Here is a 20,864-nt window from a genome sequence, read left to right as displayed (position 1 = left end):
GCGGGTTTGGCTATGGTACTTCTTAGTCTTTGAAGTAGCTGCCTCATTTCTGAGATGACACTTAAGTTTGTCTTTGCCAAGAGGCAGGAATGCACACTACAACTGTCTATAGCAAGAGAATCAGGAAGAATCTATGAAGCTATTATATGGTAAACTCCAAATCCAGTTATGATAGGATGTAGGGACATCCTATGTATGCTTGAGCATAAAGAAAATCAGCAGAGAATTGCTCAGAGAAAGCAAAGAATTAGACGAACATGTGGGGCCAATGCCAAAAATGGTTCCAGCACACTGCCTTTGCTCCTTCTGGCAAACACAAGCAGCCCCAGACCCTGACTCAACATTCCAGGACTTCCCGCTGAGACTCTCTGCAGCACCGGCCCCTACACTAGGCAGCCATCTATGACCTACTGGACATTCCCTATGGATTGCGCCCAGGACTCGCTAAGCACTTCACAAGGTCCAGAGTGAAATGAGAAGGTGGCGCCTCTTGTTCCTAAATTATTAAAGATTAAGAATAGTAACAGCAGAGTCAGGCAGAATATATCTGTGGAACCTTCCTAAGCATGAGGCCCCGGAATTGTGAAGTTGACCCTGACTGCCACGAGCACTCCTCCATCTCAGTCCCACCAGCCTTGCCATCTCACTGCAGGTCACAGTTCACAAGACAATTTGGATGAACTTTTATAAACAAAGTGGCAGTGGGGTTGGGGGGATGACGACAGCTCCCACTCCACCCCCAGTGAAACACATCAGATTGCTCTCACCTGTTCAGCCGTTCTGTTTCCACCTCAAACTCTCGAATCTTGCTTTCGGAGATGGCAGATCCGTGTGAGTAGAGTGTTTGGAAAATTTCCTGGATGTTGGAGCAGTCCTGAAGAGAGTGGGCCAGGTGTTCTGCCACGCTGCTGGAAACCTGTGCAAATGAACATAGCTGCCTACAGAGATACCAGATCAGAAACACTGGTCCCCAGGCACAACTTACACATACAACAACGTAAAGGCAAGAGTCTTGAAGAATTTGGCACTAGGAGACGGTTACTCATCTGAGTCTCGTGGGTCTCGGCTGGTATAATTTGAACATTAAAAAACTAGTGTGAACGGATTATAGGAAACACAATGGGCTCAGAGCTGCACCTCCTCAGTAAGTGACGCTGGGAACCAACAAGCAAGGGAAGATCAGTCCTCTTAGAGTCCTGAAAATCCTGGAAGTTAGATGCAGTCTGGGCTTCCTTTCCTTACCCTAGACTCCTCCCACACCACAGTCTCTGGTGACTATGGGCCGAAAGAGAGGCTCTCCCGTTTATCCTCACAGTTTGGTTTTGATACAGAATCTGATTGCACGTGATTTTTGATCCATGTAAAACTTCAAGTTAGGAAATAAAAATCAGTGTTTGGGTTTTTTGTTTTGTTTTGTTTTCTGTTATCTCCTCTTGGCCTAGGATCAAACAGCTAGCCCTCCCAGCTTTACCATATCAGAAACCATACTCCTTAAAAGAGCTGGAACTCTTCCCTTGTCAGCGCCCCAGCCATCCGTCTTACTCCCTGGAGGATACAGGCTCTACCCATCAAGACTCGCATACTGGGCAGGCAGGTCCTGTCCGTTCTCTGCTAGCTTTGGATCACACTTCAAAGACAGCTTCCGCCCTCCCTGGACAGTGTGTTCCCTTCCAGAAGTATGTGCAGAGACACAGTCCTTTGGGAGTCTTACAACTCCTGGGGTTTCTGTGGGGCCAGGTGATAAGAAGCAGATACTTCAAGACATTCACTGGCATCATCAGCAACTAAATGCATGTTATCTCTTTTTTGGAAGATTTCACATGTGTGGGAGTTGGCGGGTGGGAAATAGGAAGAGATTATCTCCCTTAAAACTGAAGTAGCAATTCACCATTTAGAGACTTACCACATTTCACTGTGCCCCGATTTATTATATAATTAACTGATGAATTGGAAGTGAAAAACAGTATTTCTATCCTCTAGGAGCCATGGTCTACATGGCTGTATTGGGTTCTTTCTTTCCTTACCCCTTGCCAACACTCACCCCAATGCTACTGATTTCTGACCCCAGGACTGGCCGATCAGATGATGACGATTCAGATCTTGTCTTTGATAGCTTCACTCTCTCGGCAATCTTAAAAAAAAAAAAAAATATCGGAAAGTCCACATCACTCCCCCACATAAGTTCGGTCTATGCTTACACAATTGTTACCATGTCAACTACAGTAATTCAGCAAAACACTTCCAAACAATTCATTGGTTCAACCTTGCAACCATAAACTTAAAATGGGGTTTCTTCTCAACCTCAGCACATTTGGGGCTGGACAACCTGGGGACGGGAGACCGTTCTGCCCACTGTAGGCTACTGTGCAGCATCTCTAGACTCCAGCCACAAGATGCCAGGAGCACTCAAGTTGTAACCGTTCAAAGTGTTCCTTAGGGGGCAAAAATCACTTGTGGTTGAGAAACACTGGCTTCACCTAACTTACTAAACTCAAAGGATGAGAAACCACTTCACTATGGAGACTATCATGGCTGTCAGGCAGGAAGACATCTGCCATTTATACCATGTGACAGGTTCTTTTTAGAAGACTGTACAAAAGCATTGTGTGCTTTGACGGAGAACAAGTGTTTAAAAAGTGTATTTCCTTTCTTTCTTTCTTTCTTTCTTTCTTTCTTTCTTTCTTTCTTTCTTTTGTGACAATGTCTCACTATGTATCCCTGGACAGCCTAGAACTCAGTGATCCTCCTGCCTCTGCCTCCTGGCTGGAATTATAGGCATGCAATTTCACACTTAGCTCTGTAATGTATTTCTTTTTCTGGCATGGCTATCAGTCTTCTGAGGAGGGAAATTACTGCTTCATCACCCAGGGTCCCCTAAGGGCTGAACCTTAGCTCCTTGAAAGCAAGTACCCATTTACTGCGGGGTCACACTGGACAAAACTCTCCACAAAGGCGTGTCAGCTCTGACATTTTCCAGCAGGCTGATTAATGAGAGTTGCTATACAGGTTGCTGCTCAGAGAGACTTAAACCCATTAGTGGGTTATCTTGCCCTGACACTCAGTCCCAGGGGAAGCCCCTAGGGTATGTACACTGATCTGCCTGCAAAATGGTGGGCTCAGCCACAGCTGGGATTTCCTATGAGAAGTCTTCCAACCCACCAGACTCATGCCCAGGAACTCACCTTGGCGATGGGGATGTCATTGCTGCTACTGCTGGTGCTGAGCTCTCCGGTGCTGGGGTTGATCGGGCGATTGGCAGAAGTGAGGCGACCAGGGCTAGAAGGTCCAGTGGCCTGGACACTCTGCAGTCGAGTTTGGAGCTCTCGGACCTGAAACCAGAACCCCTTTAGACCGAGTTGGTGGTTTCCCAGGTTAAAGGGCAAAAGAGCCGGAGAGTCAAGGGCAAAGTTTCCAACTGTGATGCTCAGCTGGTCAAGTCCACTGAAGCCACTGTATCACTAAGTGGAGCTGGCCAATCATCTGTTACTCACAGGCAGGGAGGAGAATATGCGAACTAAGCGAAGGATGCTCCAGTCCAAGAGGAGGCGCACCGTTAAGGAGCATTTGCTCAGACAGCAGAGAAGTTCCTGATGCTGCGGTGGGCGGTGCAAATGAGGACGTGATTTCCAGTCTTAGGAAACTCAGAGCTCACATATCGATAGAGAATAAGAGTCTTAACACATACACACAAACGCTGGAAACATTACCCTCCCGAGCTCTGAGGCAGCAGAACGTGAAAAGACTGTGCTTCCACCTGAAGTTACTCCAGAGAGTATAGAGGGGTGTGTTTGTGATAGGAGAGCTGGGCTCCACCGGGCCCCACAGGAGAGCATGTCAGGGGTGGGCTTAGCAGAGGCATGGCTGGGGTAGTGTGGGGTCGGGGAATAGAATTACATGCACCGTGTCTGCAAGATATGCAGTACTGGACAAACTGTTATTAGAGACAGGGGCTTGGGGAGAATGATGAGGCCAGGATGGAGTGGCAGTGAAGCTACCAGCAGCTTTCCACCAGATAGCCAAGGCTAGGAGCATCCCTAGTACAGTGGGAAGGAACATCTAAGTAGCCGAAGCATAAAATCTCGGTGGAGAAGAGCACTGATTGCTCTTCCAGAAGACTAGGGGTCAATTTGAAGCACCCACATGGAGGCTTGTAACTATACAGTCTCTGGGGACCAGATACCCTGTTCTAGCCTACAGAGGCACCACTCACACATGTGATACACAGCCACACATGCAAAGCAGCCATACACATAAAATAAAAAATATACACAAAATATGGCACACTAATACCACAATGGATATCTAACTCTCACTCCTCTGTGGTTACTGCTCTGTGACCACTAAGGTGAGAAATACCCCAGTAAACGGGAAAATTGCTACCTTTCTGATAACTATGGCCACACCTTTATCATCAGAGTACAAGGACTATTATCAAATTTGCTTATGCAATCAAGAGGATCTTGAACTGCTGATCTGCTTGTCTTTTCCCCTCAAGCACTAGAATTACAGGACAGCACTACCAAGCCTGGTTTATTACACTTCGGGTTGACTGCAGCACCCAAAAGTTCTTACAAATGAAGCATCAAACTCAGTCACCAAAAAGTCACACACTTGGACACTTAGAATAGGGTTTTCCAACCTTTGTGGTACACCAAATCCCCCCTTTAGGACTAGTCAGACACCTAGGTGGCAGAGCCCCATCCCAGTGGTTCAGAGTTATCAGTGCTACATGAAGCCAGGAATCTGTACATCCAATGAGCTCCCCACAAATGTGAATGCTGAATGTCAGGGAAGCATACCTTGAGTGGCTGACCCAAGGCTACAAAGCATTATAGTCTCACAGACAGAGCAGAGCCAAACCCCAGTGCTTGTTGCCGGCCACAGCCCTTCCAGGCAAGGACAGAGAGTAGAAACCCAGCCCCCCTTCTCTAAGAGCTTCTCAGAGAAAGCTTTCATATTGAATGTCTGGGCTATATCTACTCTGCTATCTTGGGAGCCAAAAGTAATTGAAATTTCAATAATTCATCAACATATTATAAGCCAAAATAAGGAAATTCCCTTGGAGCAAATTGTATTCAATAGTGAAGCCAATCAAAAAGAGCCTAATGCTTTGTTGTGGCTTCCAGGAGCTCAGACTTGCTGGAAATGTGCAGTGTCCTCACAATACAGCAGACAGAGGGGCGAAAACAGGGTACAGACCGGGCCATCTCAAAATGTTGCAGACTGGGCCACATCAAAACAGGGTACAGACCGGAAAGACACATGCCTGCCAGAGTCAAACACAATTCCTGACGGGAGATTCTTTACAACAGTCCCTAACAAACCAAAGGCAGTGTCTGTGTGGAGGCTCTTCAGGCCACTCGGCAGAGCAGGAGCACCCATGCTCACACCACGTGCCCAGGCAGCTTCTCTAGTGGAGTCTGTAAGGTCCTGAATAATTAACAGAGTAAAAGTCACTCTAAAACCTACATCCAATCTACACTGAGCAGAAAATCATCAATGGCCTGCTCCTAGAGCACCAATCAGCCCACTCATCGTGGCTTGTTTGCTTGCTTGCTTAGTTCAGTTTTTTGAGTCAGAATCTTATTCTTTCACCCAAACCAGCCTTGGATCTTACAGCAATTGCCCTGCCTCTGTTTCTCCAGTGCAAGGATTCACGCATGAGCCACCATGGTTTGCTTTTGAAAAACACAAACAATCCTAGCAAATATGTTAAAACAAATAAAAAATGACCTGGGTTTTAGAAATCTTTGCTTTTCTAATCACAAAGGTACTGAGTGTTGAAAGTGGAAAAGCTACGTAGCACTGCAAGTAAAAACAGAAAAGGTTCGTACGCCCCTTCAGATTGCTCTCAGACAATTGCTTCTAGTTATTTCCCATATGTATTCATGCCTTTAAATAATTTCTAAATCTTTACCTTCTTATCTTAAAAGCTAGGGGCCCTGTGGAAACTAAAGGATGACAAACACCTTCCTTTGGGCCATGCTGTATATCTTAATGGCAGTGTTCATCAGCAGGTGAAAACCCTGCTGACAGGAGTCTAGTCAGCTGTACAGAAAGAAGGGAAGTTGGCAGGAATATGTGGCCTTCTCTTACACATTTGGGGTGAAATTAAATGACCCAATACCCAGAACTGAAGGCTACCCAATAAATCAAGTTAGCTTAGGCAAGGACTGGGAAGAGGAGGGAGGTAGCCAGCTATCAGACATCTCCTATTTACTCCTCCCTTGGGAAACCGTTGGATCAGGGATCCCACAAAACTGACGTCCAAATTCTACATCATACCTGTGCATGTGGCTTTATCTCAGAAGAGACTGGATGCCACTATGGCTCCCTGAGATCAACCTGAACTTAGCTCAGAGTGGGCTCCACTCAATGACCTGCATCTTAAAAGAGAACCAATGGGGGGCAGGGGGCTGAGGCAGAGCCAGAGTCATGGGATCCATGAAGGCCACATGGAGCGACATAAACACAGAGAAGGCTGCTAATCAAGAGCTCTGAGCATCAGGAGTTGAAGGAGGCAACTTAGGTAGCTCCTTTCCAATCTGTAGAGTGGGCACAGCCCTGCTGCCCACATCTTGATTTGGAACTTTGGAACCCTGGAAATATTAAGAATAACTTTTTTCGGGGCTGGAGATATGACTCAGAGATTAAGAACACTGGCTGCTCTCTTCCCGGAGACCTGGGTTCAATTCCCAGGACCCACTTGGCAGCTTAAACTGCTGGTAACTCTACCTCCAGTGGATCTGACACTCTCACACAGATATACATGCCGGCAAAATACATATACACCTAAAATAAAAATCAATCAATCATTTTTCAAGACACTATATTTTTAGTAATTATCTGATAAACCCATTTTCTATTAAAATGTTTTTATTAAAGGAAATAAGCTTTTCTCTATATAACAGGGTGCATTTTTTTTTAAATTGGGACAGCCAAGAATCAAAGTGTATTTGATGGAAAACTGGCATATCTAGGAAAATCATTTATCACCCTGACAACCTTTCTGAACTGGATCCCTCAGGCCCAGCCCCAGACCCCAAGAGGCTATTTTCTCAATCCTCAAGTACATAGCTAATACCCATGCAGATTTAGGGAAGTTGATCTGCTCTAAAGATTGGAACTCGGTTAGTGGTAAGGTAAGGTCTCTCAAGGGCTCAGAAACCTAGCAAAACCTGATGGGAACTCCACTATGAAGAGGTGTCTGCAGAGAGAATCGCCTGCAGATGGAGGCTGCATCCCTCCTTCATAGTGTCGGGTGAAAAGGCAGTGGACTCTGGTTCTTATTTAAGGGTTTGGGGCTTGTTTTATGTTGACTGGAGTAACAGAAAAGAAAGGACCAGAGTAAGGGGGAGGTGGGGACCCCAGAAAAAAAATATTCAAGGAAATTAAACAGCTGTCCACTCTTGAAGCTGGGTGGCATCATAGATCATGGCATTTCTCAGTGCAGTGGACACACAAACTACATACACACACGGTTCCTTCCTACCCCCACTCCCAGGGAGATCAGTCAGGACTATGTAAATAAATAAGGAGATAAATAAAGACATCAAACTGAAGGAAGCCGATCAGAGATAAAGGCATACAATAAGGGATTCGCGGTTGGCTAAGGTCTAAAGAGGAGTGGACATGGAGACAAGGGTCATCTCTAGAAGACATGGTCAAAGGGTCAGTAGAGGATAGGCAGTGCAGGGCCTGCTCAGCTGGGGACAGGAGAAGAGGGCATGGCAGGCAGAAGGAAGGGAGACTTTGCATAAAGAAGAGGGAGGGATGGTGGGACCTGCAGAACTCTCATCTCATGGTGCATTTTCTCTGCTAGGTATAGTGGAGTGAATTAACAGATGCCTGATGTGAGGAAGGGGTGTGACCTACCTAGGATAATGAAGTAAGGAAAGAGGCAGGGTGAGCAAGCTTACACCATAGCACTTAGGGGCTCAATTCAAGTCAAGAATGGGGAGATGCTTTCTTCAAACTCTGGACATCTTATCAAAATAATAGGAAAGGGTAGAAAAGAAAATAATATGCATGGGGCATTCATAGGAAGGAAGACGAAGCCACTGAAAGAAGAAGCAGAACACTGTGTGGTGCATCTGAAGGGAGGTGGCCACTATTTCCACAAGATGGGCAGCAGGGATTAGATTCATGTTGACAGACTCCCCCAGGGACAACTATGAGAAGCAGGGCTGAAACCAGCTGTCCAAAGGCTGCTGTTCCAGTAACAGTGCACCGGACAACAGCATGAGATGGCCTTGGCTAAAACCAACAGACACTTCTATTAACAACGCATGGAAATGCTGCATGGAAAAGGTACCATGAGAGAGGGACTCATTGCCAAAGTCAAGGGAAACAGCAAACTCTCTAGGTGCGGACACAAGAGGACAGGAAGGAGGACAGTCGGGAGGGCAAGAGACAGGGAGTAGGTTCTTGGGCCAAACAGTTCTCTGTCCGGCAAAGCCTGAAGGTTTCCTACCACACCTGTCTGTGGAAAGTGAACACAGCACGCTGCTCTACAATCCCAAAGACTCCTCTGGAGCTATAAAGGGGAATCTATAAGAAATCAAAGCACCAGGCTAGGTATGGTGGCACATGTCAGTAACCCCAGCATTACGAAGGCTGGAGAGATTGTGTTCAAGCTGACCTTGCTCTCTATAGTGAGGCCCTACCTCTAAATTAGTGTATCAAAACCTCCAAAGACAGGGCACATGTGGGTTCCAACACATGGGTTGCAAATCTGTACCATCTATCCTGTACACTGCAGGACCTCAAACACATTATCATCTAACACTGGTGTGTATTGCCAAGCCTCCTCCTACCTCTTAGGACACCAAACTTGTAACTCACCCAATCTAGTGTCACTAGACATCAGAAGACTGGCGCCTATGACCAGGAAGCTCCAGATGTGGAGTGACAGTTGTAGGGAGGAGGGAAGGAGAGAGGAACTAGCGAACCCAGAAGAATCTGCCTCGGATAAAAAGACGAACACCAGACTGTATTACAATAGATAAGTCCAAAAAAAAAAGATAAAATAAAAGGAGGAATTTTTATGTACAGTAAGAAGTAATACCCCCAAAAGGACCAAGTGTTGAGCCTTCTTTTTTTCTTTTCTCACACTCAAGTCTCAGTATCTTGCCCCTACTGGTCTCAAGTCTGAAACTCTGCCTCATGAGCCCTGGGATGACACATGGGGACTACCACATCAAGGCTGATGTCAAATTTTAAAAGATTGTCCCTTAAGATGGACTCTGAGGCCAAGAGTATTGGTCTGTTTCATTCACTACTGCAGCGCTTAGCGTTATTGACAGTCTTGAGAAAATCCATCCAAATGCAGCTAGAAATCTAATGCACCATAAAACCTAACACTTGGCAGTCTGTGGTCTATATCCTCATTCCCTGTATAAAACAAACAGAAGTTGAGAGAGGAAGGAGGTCCTGGGTCATCTGGGCCATGGGAGAAAGGAAACAGAACTTTCGGGTAGTCCTGAAGACGCTGTGTGGCTTGTCTGGAAGCTGGAGGGAGGAGCAAGGCTATAGAGGGCAGATGCCCATGGCTGCTGTATAGTTAGGGGGTTCACTCTTCCCTCAGGCTTTCAGAAGTCCACACTCCTGCTGACATTTGAATGTTAGTGAAAGTAACACATTTTAGATTTCTGACCACCAGAGCTAGATGTTAATAAATTTGAGGTGTAGGGTGTTTTGTTGCGACCCAGTCTCGTTGTTTATTTCTGCCTAGCCTGGAACTAACATGACCAGGCTAGCTTCAAACTCAAAGAGTTCAGCCTGCCTCTCCAACTCAGTTACTGGGATCAATGACATGGGCTACCATGCCTGACTAAATCTTTAATTTTTAAGCTACTGTGTTGATGGTAAATTGTTATATCATCCATAGGGAATAATCTAAGTATTGACACTGAGTAACACTCGGTTATTAAAAAAAAGTTGACCTCTTAGAAGTTGGGAGTAGAATAAAAGTTGTCATTCTACTCGAGGTTAGAAAGCCTGGAGGTTAGTGGGGTTGGGTGATGAAGATCATTTGATCAGTTGTTGTTAGGGAAAAGAAGTTCTGGTGTGTACTGCATGGAAGGTGATTGTCTGAGTCACTTTTCTATTTATGTGATAAGACACTATGACCAATACAACTTATAAAAAAGAAAGAGTTTAATTTGGGGCTTACAGTTTCAGACAGAGAGAGTCCATGATAGTAGATCAAAGTCATAGCAGCTGAGATCTCACATCTCAGAGAAAGAGAGACTGAGAATGGTGAGAGTTTCTTCACAACCTCAAAGCTCAGCCCCAGTGACATGCCTCTTTCAACAAGGCCACGCCTCCTAATCCTTCCCAAATAGTTCCATCCACTGAGAGCCAAGTATTCAAAGGTAGGAGCCTATGGGAGTTGTTCTCACCACAACACAGGTAATGATTATGCTCCCTACATTTCAAAAAGCTTGAGGAAGGATTTTTAATTTTTCATTAAAAAATTGCTAAAAATCCCTGAGCAGACATGTCTAACCTGACTTCACGTTACTCAATGTGTATGCATTGAAGCACCACATTACCATAAATACATTTTGCAAAGTTTAATGCACCAAAAAATTGGCAAATAATAAAAACATTTTTAAAAGTAGGGCTGCAGATGGTTCAGCAGCTAAAGTCCTTATCACTCAAGCAAGAGGACAGGGGTTTGGGTGCCCATAACCCACTAGATTCAGAGTAGAACAGTGGCCTGCCTGGAATTCCAGCTTTGTAAGGTGCAGAAAGAGGATCCCAGAGCAAGCTGGCAAGCAAGATAGATAGATAGTCATATAGGCAAGTTCTGGGTTTGATTGAGTAAGGGTAACCAAAGATGTTTGCTGACATCCACTTCAGGCCTCCACACTATACACACATGTGCTCACACATATTCACACATACATGCATGCACACACATACACACGAGTAAAAGATAGACAAATAAAAATAAAGCTGCGTTTAGAACGGTGCTCACCAGAGGCTGGAATGGGACCCGGTAGGAGTGGGACCCAGTAGGGGTGGGTTTGGATTAATAAAGGGAATACTAAGGTACAGCGAGGAGTCGGAGGTTCTGGCATGCTCTTACGGTGTATGGCCACCACTGGTGACAGTTGTATACTGTGCACTTCAAAGAGCTACAAGAAAGAATTTTGAGTACTTCTACCATAAAGAAATCACAATCTCTTGAGGGAACAAATAAGATTTAAATGGATTTAAACATTACCCAATGTTACATGTTTCAAAATATTACATAGAATCCCAGCCATGGGTATAATTTATTAACATTTTTATGTGTTAGTTACAAAGTAAATTGAATGATTTAAAAAAGTTTTGGGCAAAAATAAGGGCACTCTCAAGATGATATATTGACTGCTTGCAGATCTTCGCTAACAGAGTTTCCTAAGACACAGGCTTAGACAATTAAAGCAGGAGACAGTGGGGAAGAGAGCAAGAGGGAGGGGCAAGGATGAGCAGTGATGTGGGACAGACAGACATCCTCTGTGTTTCTGCAGAGCAGACAGACTGGCAAAGCAGTCAAGAAGGCCGCCGGCAGACCCGATCAAAGAGAGAACTTATCTACCCAAGGACTCAGCATGTAGACTCAAGAGAAATCCCCAAAGCACTCATCTGTCCAAGGCACTGGGCCTCTAGCGTGTGTTTTCGGGAAGCAGAAAGCCTGGGGGATTTGGTGGCCATGCAGTCAGGGTCATAGCGGGTCACATAGAACCTAAAAGCTCACAGACACATCAGAGCAAAGGTATGCAAAGCCATATGAATAGATCTCAGTCTGTGCAAGGAGGAAACAGGGGAGCATGGTGGGGGCAGCAAGAAAAGACACACTTGTGTGAAATAAAATAATGCACAGACAAACTGAACGGAGAAACAGCGATGAGACTATCAGAGGAAGAAATCAACTGAAAGAGAAGCTCGCAGAGACCAGCCAGGACAACTCTAATCAAGAAATACAATCTGTTGATTTAACTCAGGGTCCAGGAACAAATTAAAAGAAAAACATGCAAGAAAGTTAATCTTATAAAGACCAGAGCCCAGAGCACAGACAGAAATCGAGATGTTGGAGATTAGGGAATCAATGTTGAAGTTGCCACAGACTTCACAAACATCCCATGGGTGTACCCAGAAACAGCTCCTCAGACAGGAGGCCCGGAAAGTGTGATGCTGGAATGAGGATAACACAGGCAACTGTGTGGGTAAGACAAATGCATCAGTGGCTTCCATCAACTATGAGTGTGGGTCGTGGGTGAATGGCATGCAAGAATTAAGAGTGGCACCAGGGTCCCAAGTCGGATAAGGAACATCATTAGCCATCAACAGAAGACCTTGCTTTGAGGTTCCATGTGGCCGTGCTCACAGGTTGCTGCAACCTCAGGCAATTAGGTTGCAATGCATGGTTTTGCTCTATTGAAACTGGTGTGGGAGAGACAATTCCTAAGCTACAGAAGGACAAGACCCAGTAGGTCAGAAGAGTCCTACATAACATTTGGGGCAGTCTATCCCCATGTGCAAGGCTGCCTTCTTTGAGTCCAGGGTGTTCAATTTGGCAGCGAACCACTTTCTAAATGGAGATTTTAGAAGACTCTTCATGGAGCCTTCAAATGAGAAATGAGAATCCAAGTGTCGAAAATACAGATTTATTCTTAGGAAGTGAATTTACACGATGATTTAAGCAAGTGCTGTATTATCTTTGATAGAAATTGGAGGTGGTTAAAACAGACCACAAACTAGGAAAGGAAAACATAAGCTGCTTCCATAGCTCTGGGGTCTGGCAGGTATGATCTTCTTTGTTCTTTAGCCCAGGAAAGTATTCAGATCTGACTACTTAGGAGAAAAAGGAAGTGCTCTGGTCGATTTCTTCCCAGATTTCTAATCCTCTGACAGTTCTTTCCTTTATAGTTAAGAGCTAGCCCTGGGCAACTGCACAGGTACAGCAAGGGCAGGGATGGAGGGTCAAACACAGAGGTATTACCTCAGTGTCTCCTCAGCACGCATGAGCAAAGCCTTCCTTGGGACCACTCCCAGAGAGGTGACCGAATCAGAGCTCTGAGCAGTCTCTGCCTGAGGTCCCACATACAGCTTCTCACAACAGGGAGGAAGTGTGCTTCTTCAGCAATGTCCCACCAGGCTCACGTCACCCAGTGTGACACCCACAAAGAGTCTTCTCCTAAGAGCATTTTGTTCTCTCTCAGTGCCGTCTTAGGGTGCCAGAAGAGGAGATTTGTTGAGACCTGTGGGAGCTGACAGCTGCATCACTATTAACAGAATAGTCACTAACTGCCAGTCTGTGTGGGAGGAAGAAACAGAATGGAGAACAGGGTGGAGAGGGGACACGAGAAAGCAGTTTGAGGAAGAAATCAGGGAAAAGTGCATCCAGAAATGAGGCTGCTTGTGGGGCTATTAGCTAACATCACCTATGGAGCTGACCAGAGAGGCCACACACAAGGGGGACCCCATGGAGAGGGAGGTGGAACTCACCTCAGGACACACAGGGAACATAGGTAGAAGGCAAGGGAAGGGAGAAATTGTTACCACGACTTTATGCCATAGATATGCACAGTTTTCTAAAGAATATAAGAATTCCAAAAGGGACTGCTGAGGTCTGTTTATTTCAAGATTATTTGATTCAACTGCACATGGATTCACTGACACTGTGATTCCAGAAGTCTTGTTCTGCCAAACAGACTGGGGAAAGAATTTTGGCTGCTTGGCAGCTGACTGAAGCAATTTAGGTCAAAGGAGCAAACAGTATGGAGAATCTGTACCTTGCCAGCACATGTCTCTCTGTGTGCACTTCTATGCCCATGGTCGTTCTTCTATGCCCACCACCTATAACACTGCAATGACTCTCAATAGCCCTGAAGCCAGGGGTTGTATCCAATTTATCACTGTGACCCCTGCCTGGCCAGGGAAGACTAATCATTTATGTAGAGTACAAATGAATGAAAGAACAAGACATTTTCTTTCTAATTCTAGCTTGAGGAGTTTGGATCTGCTTTTGTAAGTATGAAGAAATAAGGGGCTATATTACAGTGCACTCAGAAACAAATGATTTTCTCCTTTAAGAATGAACAGAGACCAATAATAATATTGCCCTGCTGTCCCTTAGTTATTGTTCTGCCAAGTCGCCCAATTTGCTAACTGACTCCATTAAAGACCTTAATTTAATTAAATCTTGAGCAAGGCTCAGAAGACCTATGGAGGGCACTTGGTTTAATTGCAGGCAGGGGACAAGCACCAGTTTCATTGATCTCGTCAACGTCTAAGCAATGAAGATGAGCAAAGGGAAAATATATGGCCCAAATTGCTTTCCAGGCAACATTGATGAATTGTGAGCTCAGAGCTGCAACAGAGACAGAAAGGCAAAACAGCCATAGATTATGCACACTCAAAGAGACCAGAAGGAAATTAAACCCTATTCCCTCTCAAAGACTAAGACCAGGCAAACATTAGACCACAAGAGACAGACCCCTCTCTTTGGGAAAATGACATGCGCTGGGTGATGTGGGCTGGACGTCTTCCAGTATTTAAAGTCTAAAAAAAAAAAAAAAACCCTAACATTCAAAAGCATTTAGAAAATTATTTAAGATTCACAATTGTCTAGAAGTGAAGTTAACCCAATTCCAGGGTAAATACGTTTGAAGAAATAATCCTTCAAACTTTGCTGTTTGGAGATAAATGAGGTGCACGTTATATAAATTATGACAAAAGGCACAAACAAAAGGGTAAAAACTGATACAAATTTTGACTGAAATGTGTATGTGCTCACATGTGCAGATATTTACCCTGAATTGTCATTGTCAGGGTTAGAGATATTCAAACACCAAAGGCGTCTTATGATAAAGAGAAGATGTAAAGGAAAACCTTCCATATCACTCAATCTCGATTTCATTTAAAACACCTGCCGCTTGTTTTCAAGCGTTTACTGCATGCTGACCACAATGTAGTTTACTCCGGGAGTGGTATTTAATCATCCTGCACCCGTATCATCATCATCTTCATGATGAAGCAAACAGGCCCTGACATGTCAGGGATCTTGCCAAAGACTCACAAGCACCTTTGTAGGTCAGATTGTGATTCCAAGCAGTCTGCTTCTGGGGCTCTTAGTGGTGGCCTAGAGCCAGAAAAAAAAAAAAAAAAAAACTCTGGATGGAGGGGAGACTGACTTTTTTTTTCCTTGTTAGTTACAACCAAGGGCTCTTTACGCTTCACTAACCCATGTTAGAGGGAAAAATCACAATATATGGTTACAGTGAAGGCCAGCATTTCCCTTGCAAAACATGCACCATCAGCACACACTTATTAGACTATCAGTCATAGAGATCGGGAGTGTGACCCAGGAAATTACAGGTGGGGTAGGCCTCCATGCTAAGTCAACTTCGTCAGGATCCCCAGACACAGCCTCTCCTGACTGGGAGGTTTACAGCCCCCACGCGCGTAGGGAGTATCAGATACAGCTGGGTTCTAGAAACACGCTTCTCTGAGTTCAGAGAGATGTTGTCTAGATAGAGGCAGGAGAGTGGCTCCTTAATTATGACATCACCCACAACGAGGGATAGAGCTGACAACCTTTAAAACCAAAACCAGTAATTTATTCCATATCTCCACCCAGTGAAAATTAAGAATATTTACAGACAGAGTATAAACAGAATGGTTGGAAGTAGAGAAAGCTCAGCAGTTACTGCTGGCTTACTGCTCTTCCAGAGGACCAGAGTTCAGCTCCCAGCACCCATGGTTGTAATCCCAACTCTTCTGGCTGACACTACAGGCATTTGTACTCTCTCAAGGGCAAATACTCACATATGAGTACACATATACACACACACCCCTACATAATTAAAATAATAAAAACATCTTTAAAAACCAGAATGATTTACACACGCCAACCTTAATGAAGAACAAGTTACTTCCCAGGTTGAGGAGACACAGCAATGTTAATGGTCCATTAGCCTCCTACAAGCCCCTCATTGAACTCCATGTGCTGAATCACCAGGCAGAGGACAGCTGGGGAGCCACCTCCTGTACTGCCTCAGTTGAGACTGAAAGGAAAGCAAGCTTTGCAATTCAAAGTGAAGTTGAGAAAGGATGGTTTCTGATAGAAGAATTAATTCTTCCATCCTCAGTCCAATCACAGTTGACAGCATCTTTGGAAAAGTTGGTCCAATGCTTCGCTGTTGGAACACCAGCATCTTCAGTGGCAGAAATATGTCCTGTCACTGTAGTTTTCAAACCACTGTGGGTCCTCTTGGGGAGACCAGGGCACCCCTGCCACTCTCTCTCATACACCTGTACACACCCACACATGTGCACACTACAAAAATGCACGTGCATCCCTGCATACACGCAAGTACACAGCCACCCGTAGATGCAAACAGTTATAATAGCTTCTTTGTTTGCTTGTTTTTCAAGACAGAGTTTCTCTGTGTAGCCCTAGCTGTTCTGGAACTAGTGCTGTAGACCAGGCTGGCCTCAAATTCATAGAGATCTGCCTACCTCTGCCTTCCAAGTGCTGGAATTGAAGGTGTGCACCACCACTACCCAGAAAGAAGAGATTTTTATATTATTCAATATAAATGAGAGAAACTACTATACAGTTAAAGAAAAAATGTGGAAAAAATTAAAAGGAAATGTCTATGTTTTCCAATTATGAAAATATCAGACCGTACTTTTTAAAAAAATTATTTTTTTTAATTTTTTCTTTTTTCAAGACAGGGTTTCTTGTAGAAACCCCACAAGACAGGGTTTCTCTGTAGCTTTGGAGCATGTCCCGGAACTAGCTCTTGTAGACCAGGCTGGCCTTGAACTCACAGAAATCCACCTGCCTTTGCCTTCCAAGCGTTGGGATTAAAAGTGTACACCACCACCACCTTCGTCAGACTGTCTTAACAAAATATTTAATTGAGCTAGCAGAAGATGCACATCCCGGAGGAGACTGAGACCTGCAGCCCTGACATAATTCTGCCATCTATGCGTTTAGGATTCCTGAGAAGAGTGTTTTTATCATCTTAGTTCTACCCTAAGGATCCTTGATGAATGATTTCAGAATTGGAATGGCCTAGTGATTACCAAGACCGAGATTCCTTACGATTCCAGGTTCTAGAATCTTTGCCTCAGATGCCCTTGGCTCTGCATGCACACCTGCCCACCTCCCCACGCCCAGGCCGAAGCCAGGACTGTCTGAACACTCACCCTTCTTCGGAGCCTGTCCCGCTCCTCGCGGATGGCGTTCATGGTGGCCTTGGTCCGGTTCAGCTCCTCTTCTTTGCTGCACAGCATGGCCGTCAGGCTTTCATTCTCTTCCCGCAACCCAGCCAGCTCTTTCTCCCACCGGGACCGCTCCTCAGCCAGGTTGGGATACAGGTCCCGACCAAGAACTCCCTCAATCTCCTCCACTGTCTGAAAAACACAGTCAAACATCAAAGCCACGCTAGCGCTCTTGCAGAAAGGGGACAGGAAGGAGCTTGTGAACCCAGGAGTGGGGTGGAGAGCCCCATGTACACAGTGACACCACTTGGTCATTCTCTGCTCAGATTCAGAGGATGCTGTCACTTGCCTGCATCGTAGTTTGTACTACTCAGCAGTCCCCAGAGTTAAGGACAACAAGATCCCCTCTTGGTGCTGAATCTGTGCGTGGTACCCCACACAATGTTGATTTTCCTGTAGGAGCTCCAGAGCTGGTCAATTTGCATAGAGGCAGCAGGCCAGGGAGGGATCCCGATAATGCAGTGACTAACACGAGGTTGCAGGATGTGCACAAAGTCTAATTGCAAGTTTCCTAAATTACAGGCCTTCCGTGAGCCAGCTCAGCAAGGAGGCAGGTCATATCACCAGTCCGCGCTCCGGATGTCACACGGGCATTTGGGTAGTGTGAATGAGTTGCAGCCCCAGGATGGCAAGGACAAAAGTAAAGCATTGGTGACACAGGAAAAGCGTGGGCCCTTGGTGGAGGCTCCTCAGAGAGCAGAGATGCATTTAGCTAATGAAATGGATGTGAACCAAGTAGAAGAAAATCTTAATAGTATTTGGAAAGTTCTTTCAAAATTTCCATTTTAGACACATGACTGAAGGATCGGGAAGACACATACAATTAGGAAGACCATTCTCTGCTTGCTCTGGGAACTACTTGTTCATATTGTCCTTTACAAAGAGCATGGCCCGGCTGGCTTTTAAACAGAAGAGGAAAGGCTGAGCAGAGGGAACACATAGTGATGAGAAACAGAAGATTCCCAACACTAAAGACACAGCAGCGGGTCACCCACGCCAGGTCCCTGAGGAAGACAGGCACCCAAACCTTGTTGCCTCTATCCGCATGTGGTGCCTTGTCCTTCCTTTCAAATCCAGGACAGTCTATTCGGCTCTGCTTTCTCCATAACTAGTTACCAGAAATCTTTGTCCGTCCCAGACGCTGAGGCCAAAGCTAGCCCCCTAGATGTCAAGACAATCAAATCTGGGATTTGGGAGACTCCAGAGAAAGAAGCACCAGTTAGTGACTGCTTCCCCTCATGGCAAATCCTAACACCTATCCACTGCCACAAAGATGAGGAAAAGTGGAAAGAAAGGCAGCTGAACCAGACATGCACTTTATGACTCACCCACAGGCACTACCACCCTCTTGGGCAATCGGAATTCTTCCCGACAGAAACTGGGGGCTGGACTGTCCCTTCATACAGGTTCCCATAAGACATGTCAGTGTGGGTGGCTAGGTCACTAAGCCACAAAGAAGTAAAAGAAAGACACCTGAGGCCCAGGATCAAGAAGGGCCTGCCTTTCCCAATATTCCGAAAGAGGCAAGGCGGTGCACATGCTATGAATTCTTTTTCTCACTCAGTCTTTTCTCAGAAGAAAGAGGGAACATAGGTCAAAGGCATGGTCAAGATCCAGATACACTGGCTGGGAATGGGGTGACTCAGCCAGACCCTTATCCCTCCCTCCTCCAGCAGCACAGACTGCAAGCTCACAAAGATGGGTTCTAGAAACCTTAAATCTGCAAGAAAGCATCTAAGGGCATCTTGCAACACAAGAATACTATATAGCGGCTGGGTGTGATGGTGCATAATCCAGCCCTTGGGAGGCAGAGGCAGGTAGATTTCTATGAATTTAAGACTTCTTGGTCTACAGTTCCAGGTGAGCTGGGGCTACATAATGAGACCCTGTCTCAAAAAGAAAAGGAAAGAAAAATAGTATGGGTGCACCACACTGAAGTGACGTAGTTTAATGCTACTGATGTGATGGTTTCCAAGTAAATCACCCTTTTTAGTGAAAAGCCAATGTTGATCATTGTTGATATGCCCCCCCCCACATAATTTAGCCCAACAAATATTTATAGGGCTCCTGCTTCTAGCTGATGGCTCAATATGATTGTATGACTTTCAGGGACTGATAGGTGTTCAAGAAAGCCTAACGCCAGGAAAGTTGTCTGCACTCTCTCCTCCCTAACCTCAGAAAACCAAGCGGAGGGGGAGGGAGGCCCACCTTAATGGCCAAGTCACAGTGCTCGCTGGCTGTGGTGAGCTGCTCAATGTGCCTGTCCACCTCGGCTACAGAGAGATTACAGCTGCTCTTCTTCCTGCCGCAGACAACACTCTCCAGCCCCGTCAGGACCCTCTGCAGCTCCGAGTTCAGGTCACTGCAGTTATCTGAGAGGGGATGAGGAGAAAATCCATTAAACAGGCAGACTGGCAATGAATGTTCTCAGTTTCTTCTACTAGAAGGGGACCATTTGGGAGCAACGGAAGAACAATGAAGTACGGCATTCCCAAAGTCAGCATCCTCCAGCCCCATTCCACTGGCTGCTGCCCGAGGCTTGCGGCCAATACAAACCTTTAGACTTTGGCCATTTTCTAAATACCTGCGCCACTCAGAATTCTCTTGCCTTTCAATCAAAGGCAACCACATTGAGTTTTGCTAGTAAGAGCAAAGTGCCCCAGAAGGGACTTCAAACTCCCTTGCTCAGCCATTCAGACCAACACCGATTCCAGAAGTTCAATAAAGGTCTCATAACTTCACCGAACAACAACAAAAACTCAGAACAAGCATCACTAATAGATATTAAAAAAACAAAAACTGTAAGAACTATTCCTGTCTTCAAAAAGCTTCAAGTCCCCCTGCTCCTGCCCCCCATACATCACCTGACAATGCTCCACCTATACAATTTAATCCATTTCCTCCACTGGGGAATAACCAACTTCTAACAAGTTATCTATATAAATGTAAACAATTCTAATAATTTTATTTTAACAATCTGGGTTACTATTAAACTTCTGGATTCTAGAGTCTGGTCAGGGAAAGAAAATTATAATATGAGTTAGATACATATTATAAAATAGTTTTTTGTGAACAAAAATCCCTCTAAAAATCAAAAACCATTCTTCTACCTGTTGTTCCAAATCCTGTATATTACCATAACCTCCAATTATTGTAGCAAGTTCTGCAAGAAGGATACTACAGTCTTCCCAAGTGAATCCTTCTCCTAAATCCAGCCTGTGTCCTGAATGCAAGAAGCTGGTATCTTCCCAATCTCCCTTCTGGTTACAGGCTCAATGCACTAACAAGACAACTGCTTTTATTGCTAAGCTTTGGAGCACTTGGAGAAAATGTTCAACATTATAGAAAGTAGATTTCTCAGGACCTTTTAACCAACCTCATTTGACTGCCCACATCTATTAGTTTCCAGAACCTAGAGAACAATCCAGCAGAAGGCTTTTACTCTAACAAAGGTCCCATCCTCTCAAAGTAGCTTCTTCCTATCTCTCCCACCTCTGTGAATGGAGCCCGCCAACGAGCCAGTTACTCAGGTCAACTCTGAGGCAACCTTGATGCCCTTTTGTGTCGCATCTAATTCC

General features: G+C 45.2%; 1 protein-coding gene across 4 annotated transcripts in view; it reads right to left on the bottom strand.

The window, feature by feature from the left end:
• Positions 1-20,864, bottom strand: part of Mcc (MCC regulator of WNT signaling pathway) — a 369,600-nt gene that overhangs the window by 39,873 nt on the left and 308,863 nt on the right. For all 4 annotated transcript variants that reach the window (XM_041660361.1, XM_041660358.1, XM_041660359.1 and 1 more), the window contains 5 exons: positions 19,495-19,658; positions 17,212-17,418; positions 3,183-3,329; positions 2,042-2,131; positions 768-916 (listed from right to left, as the gene is read on the bottom strand). In XM_041660361.1, coding sequence (XP_041516295.1) covers positions 768-916; positions 2,042-2,131; positions 3,183-3,329; positions 17,212-17,418; positions 19,495-19,658 — 757 coding nt within the window. The remainder of the gene's footprint in view (positions 1-767; positions 917-2,041; positions 2,132-3,182; positions 3,330-17,211; positions 17,419-19,494; positions 19,659-20,864) is intronic.

This window comes from Microtus oregoni, unplaced genomic scaffold (genome assembly GCF_018167655.1).
Source record: "Microtus oregoni isolate MIOR12 unplaced genomic scaffold, Mior012 000011F_ref0000422, whole genome shotgun sequence".
Lineage (NCBI taxonomy): Eukaryota > Metazoa > Chordata > Mammalia > Rodentia > Cricetidae > Microtus > Microtus oregoni.
This window is presented reverse-complemented; position numbering and strand designations above follow the sequence as displayed.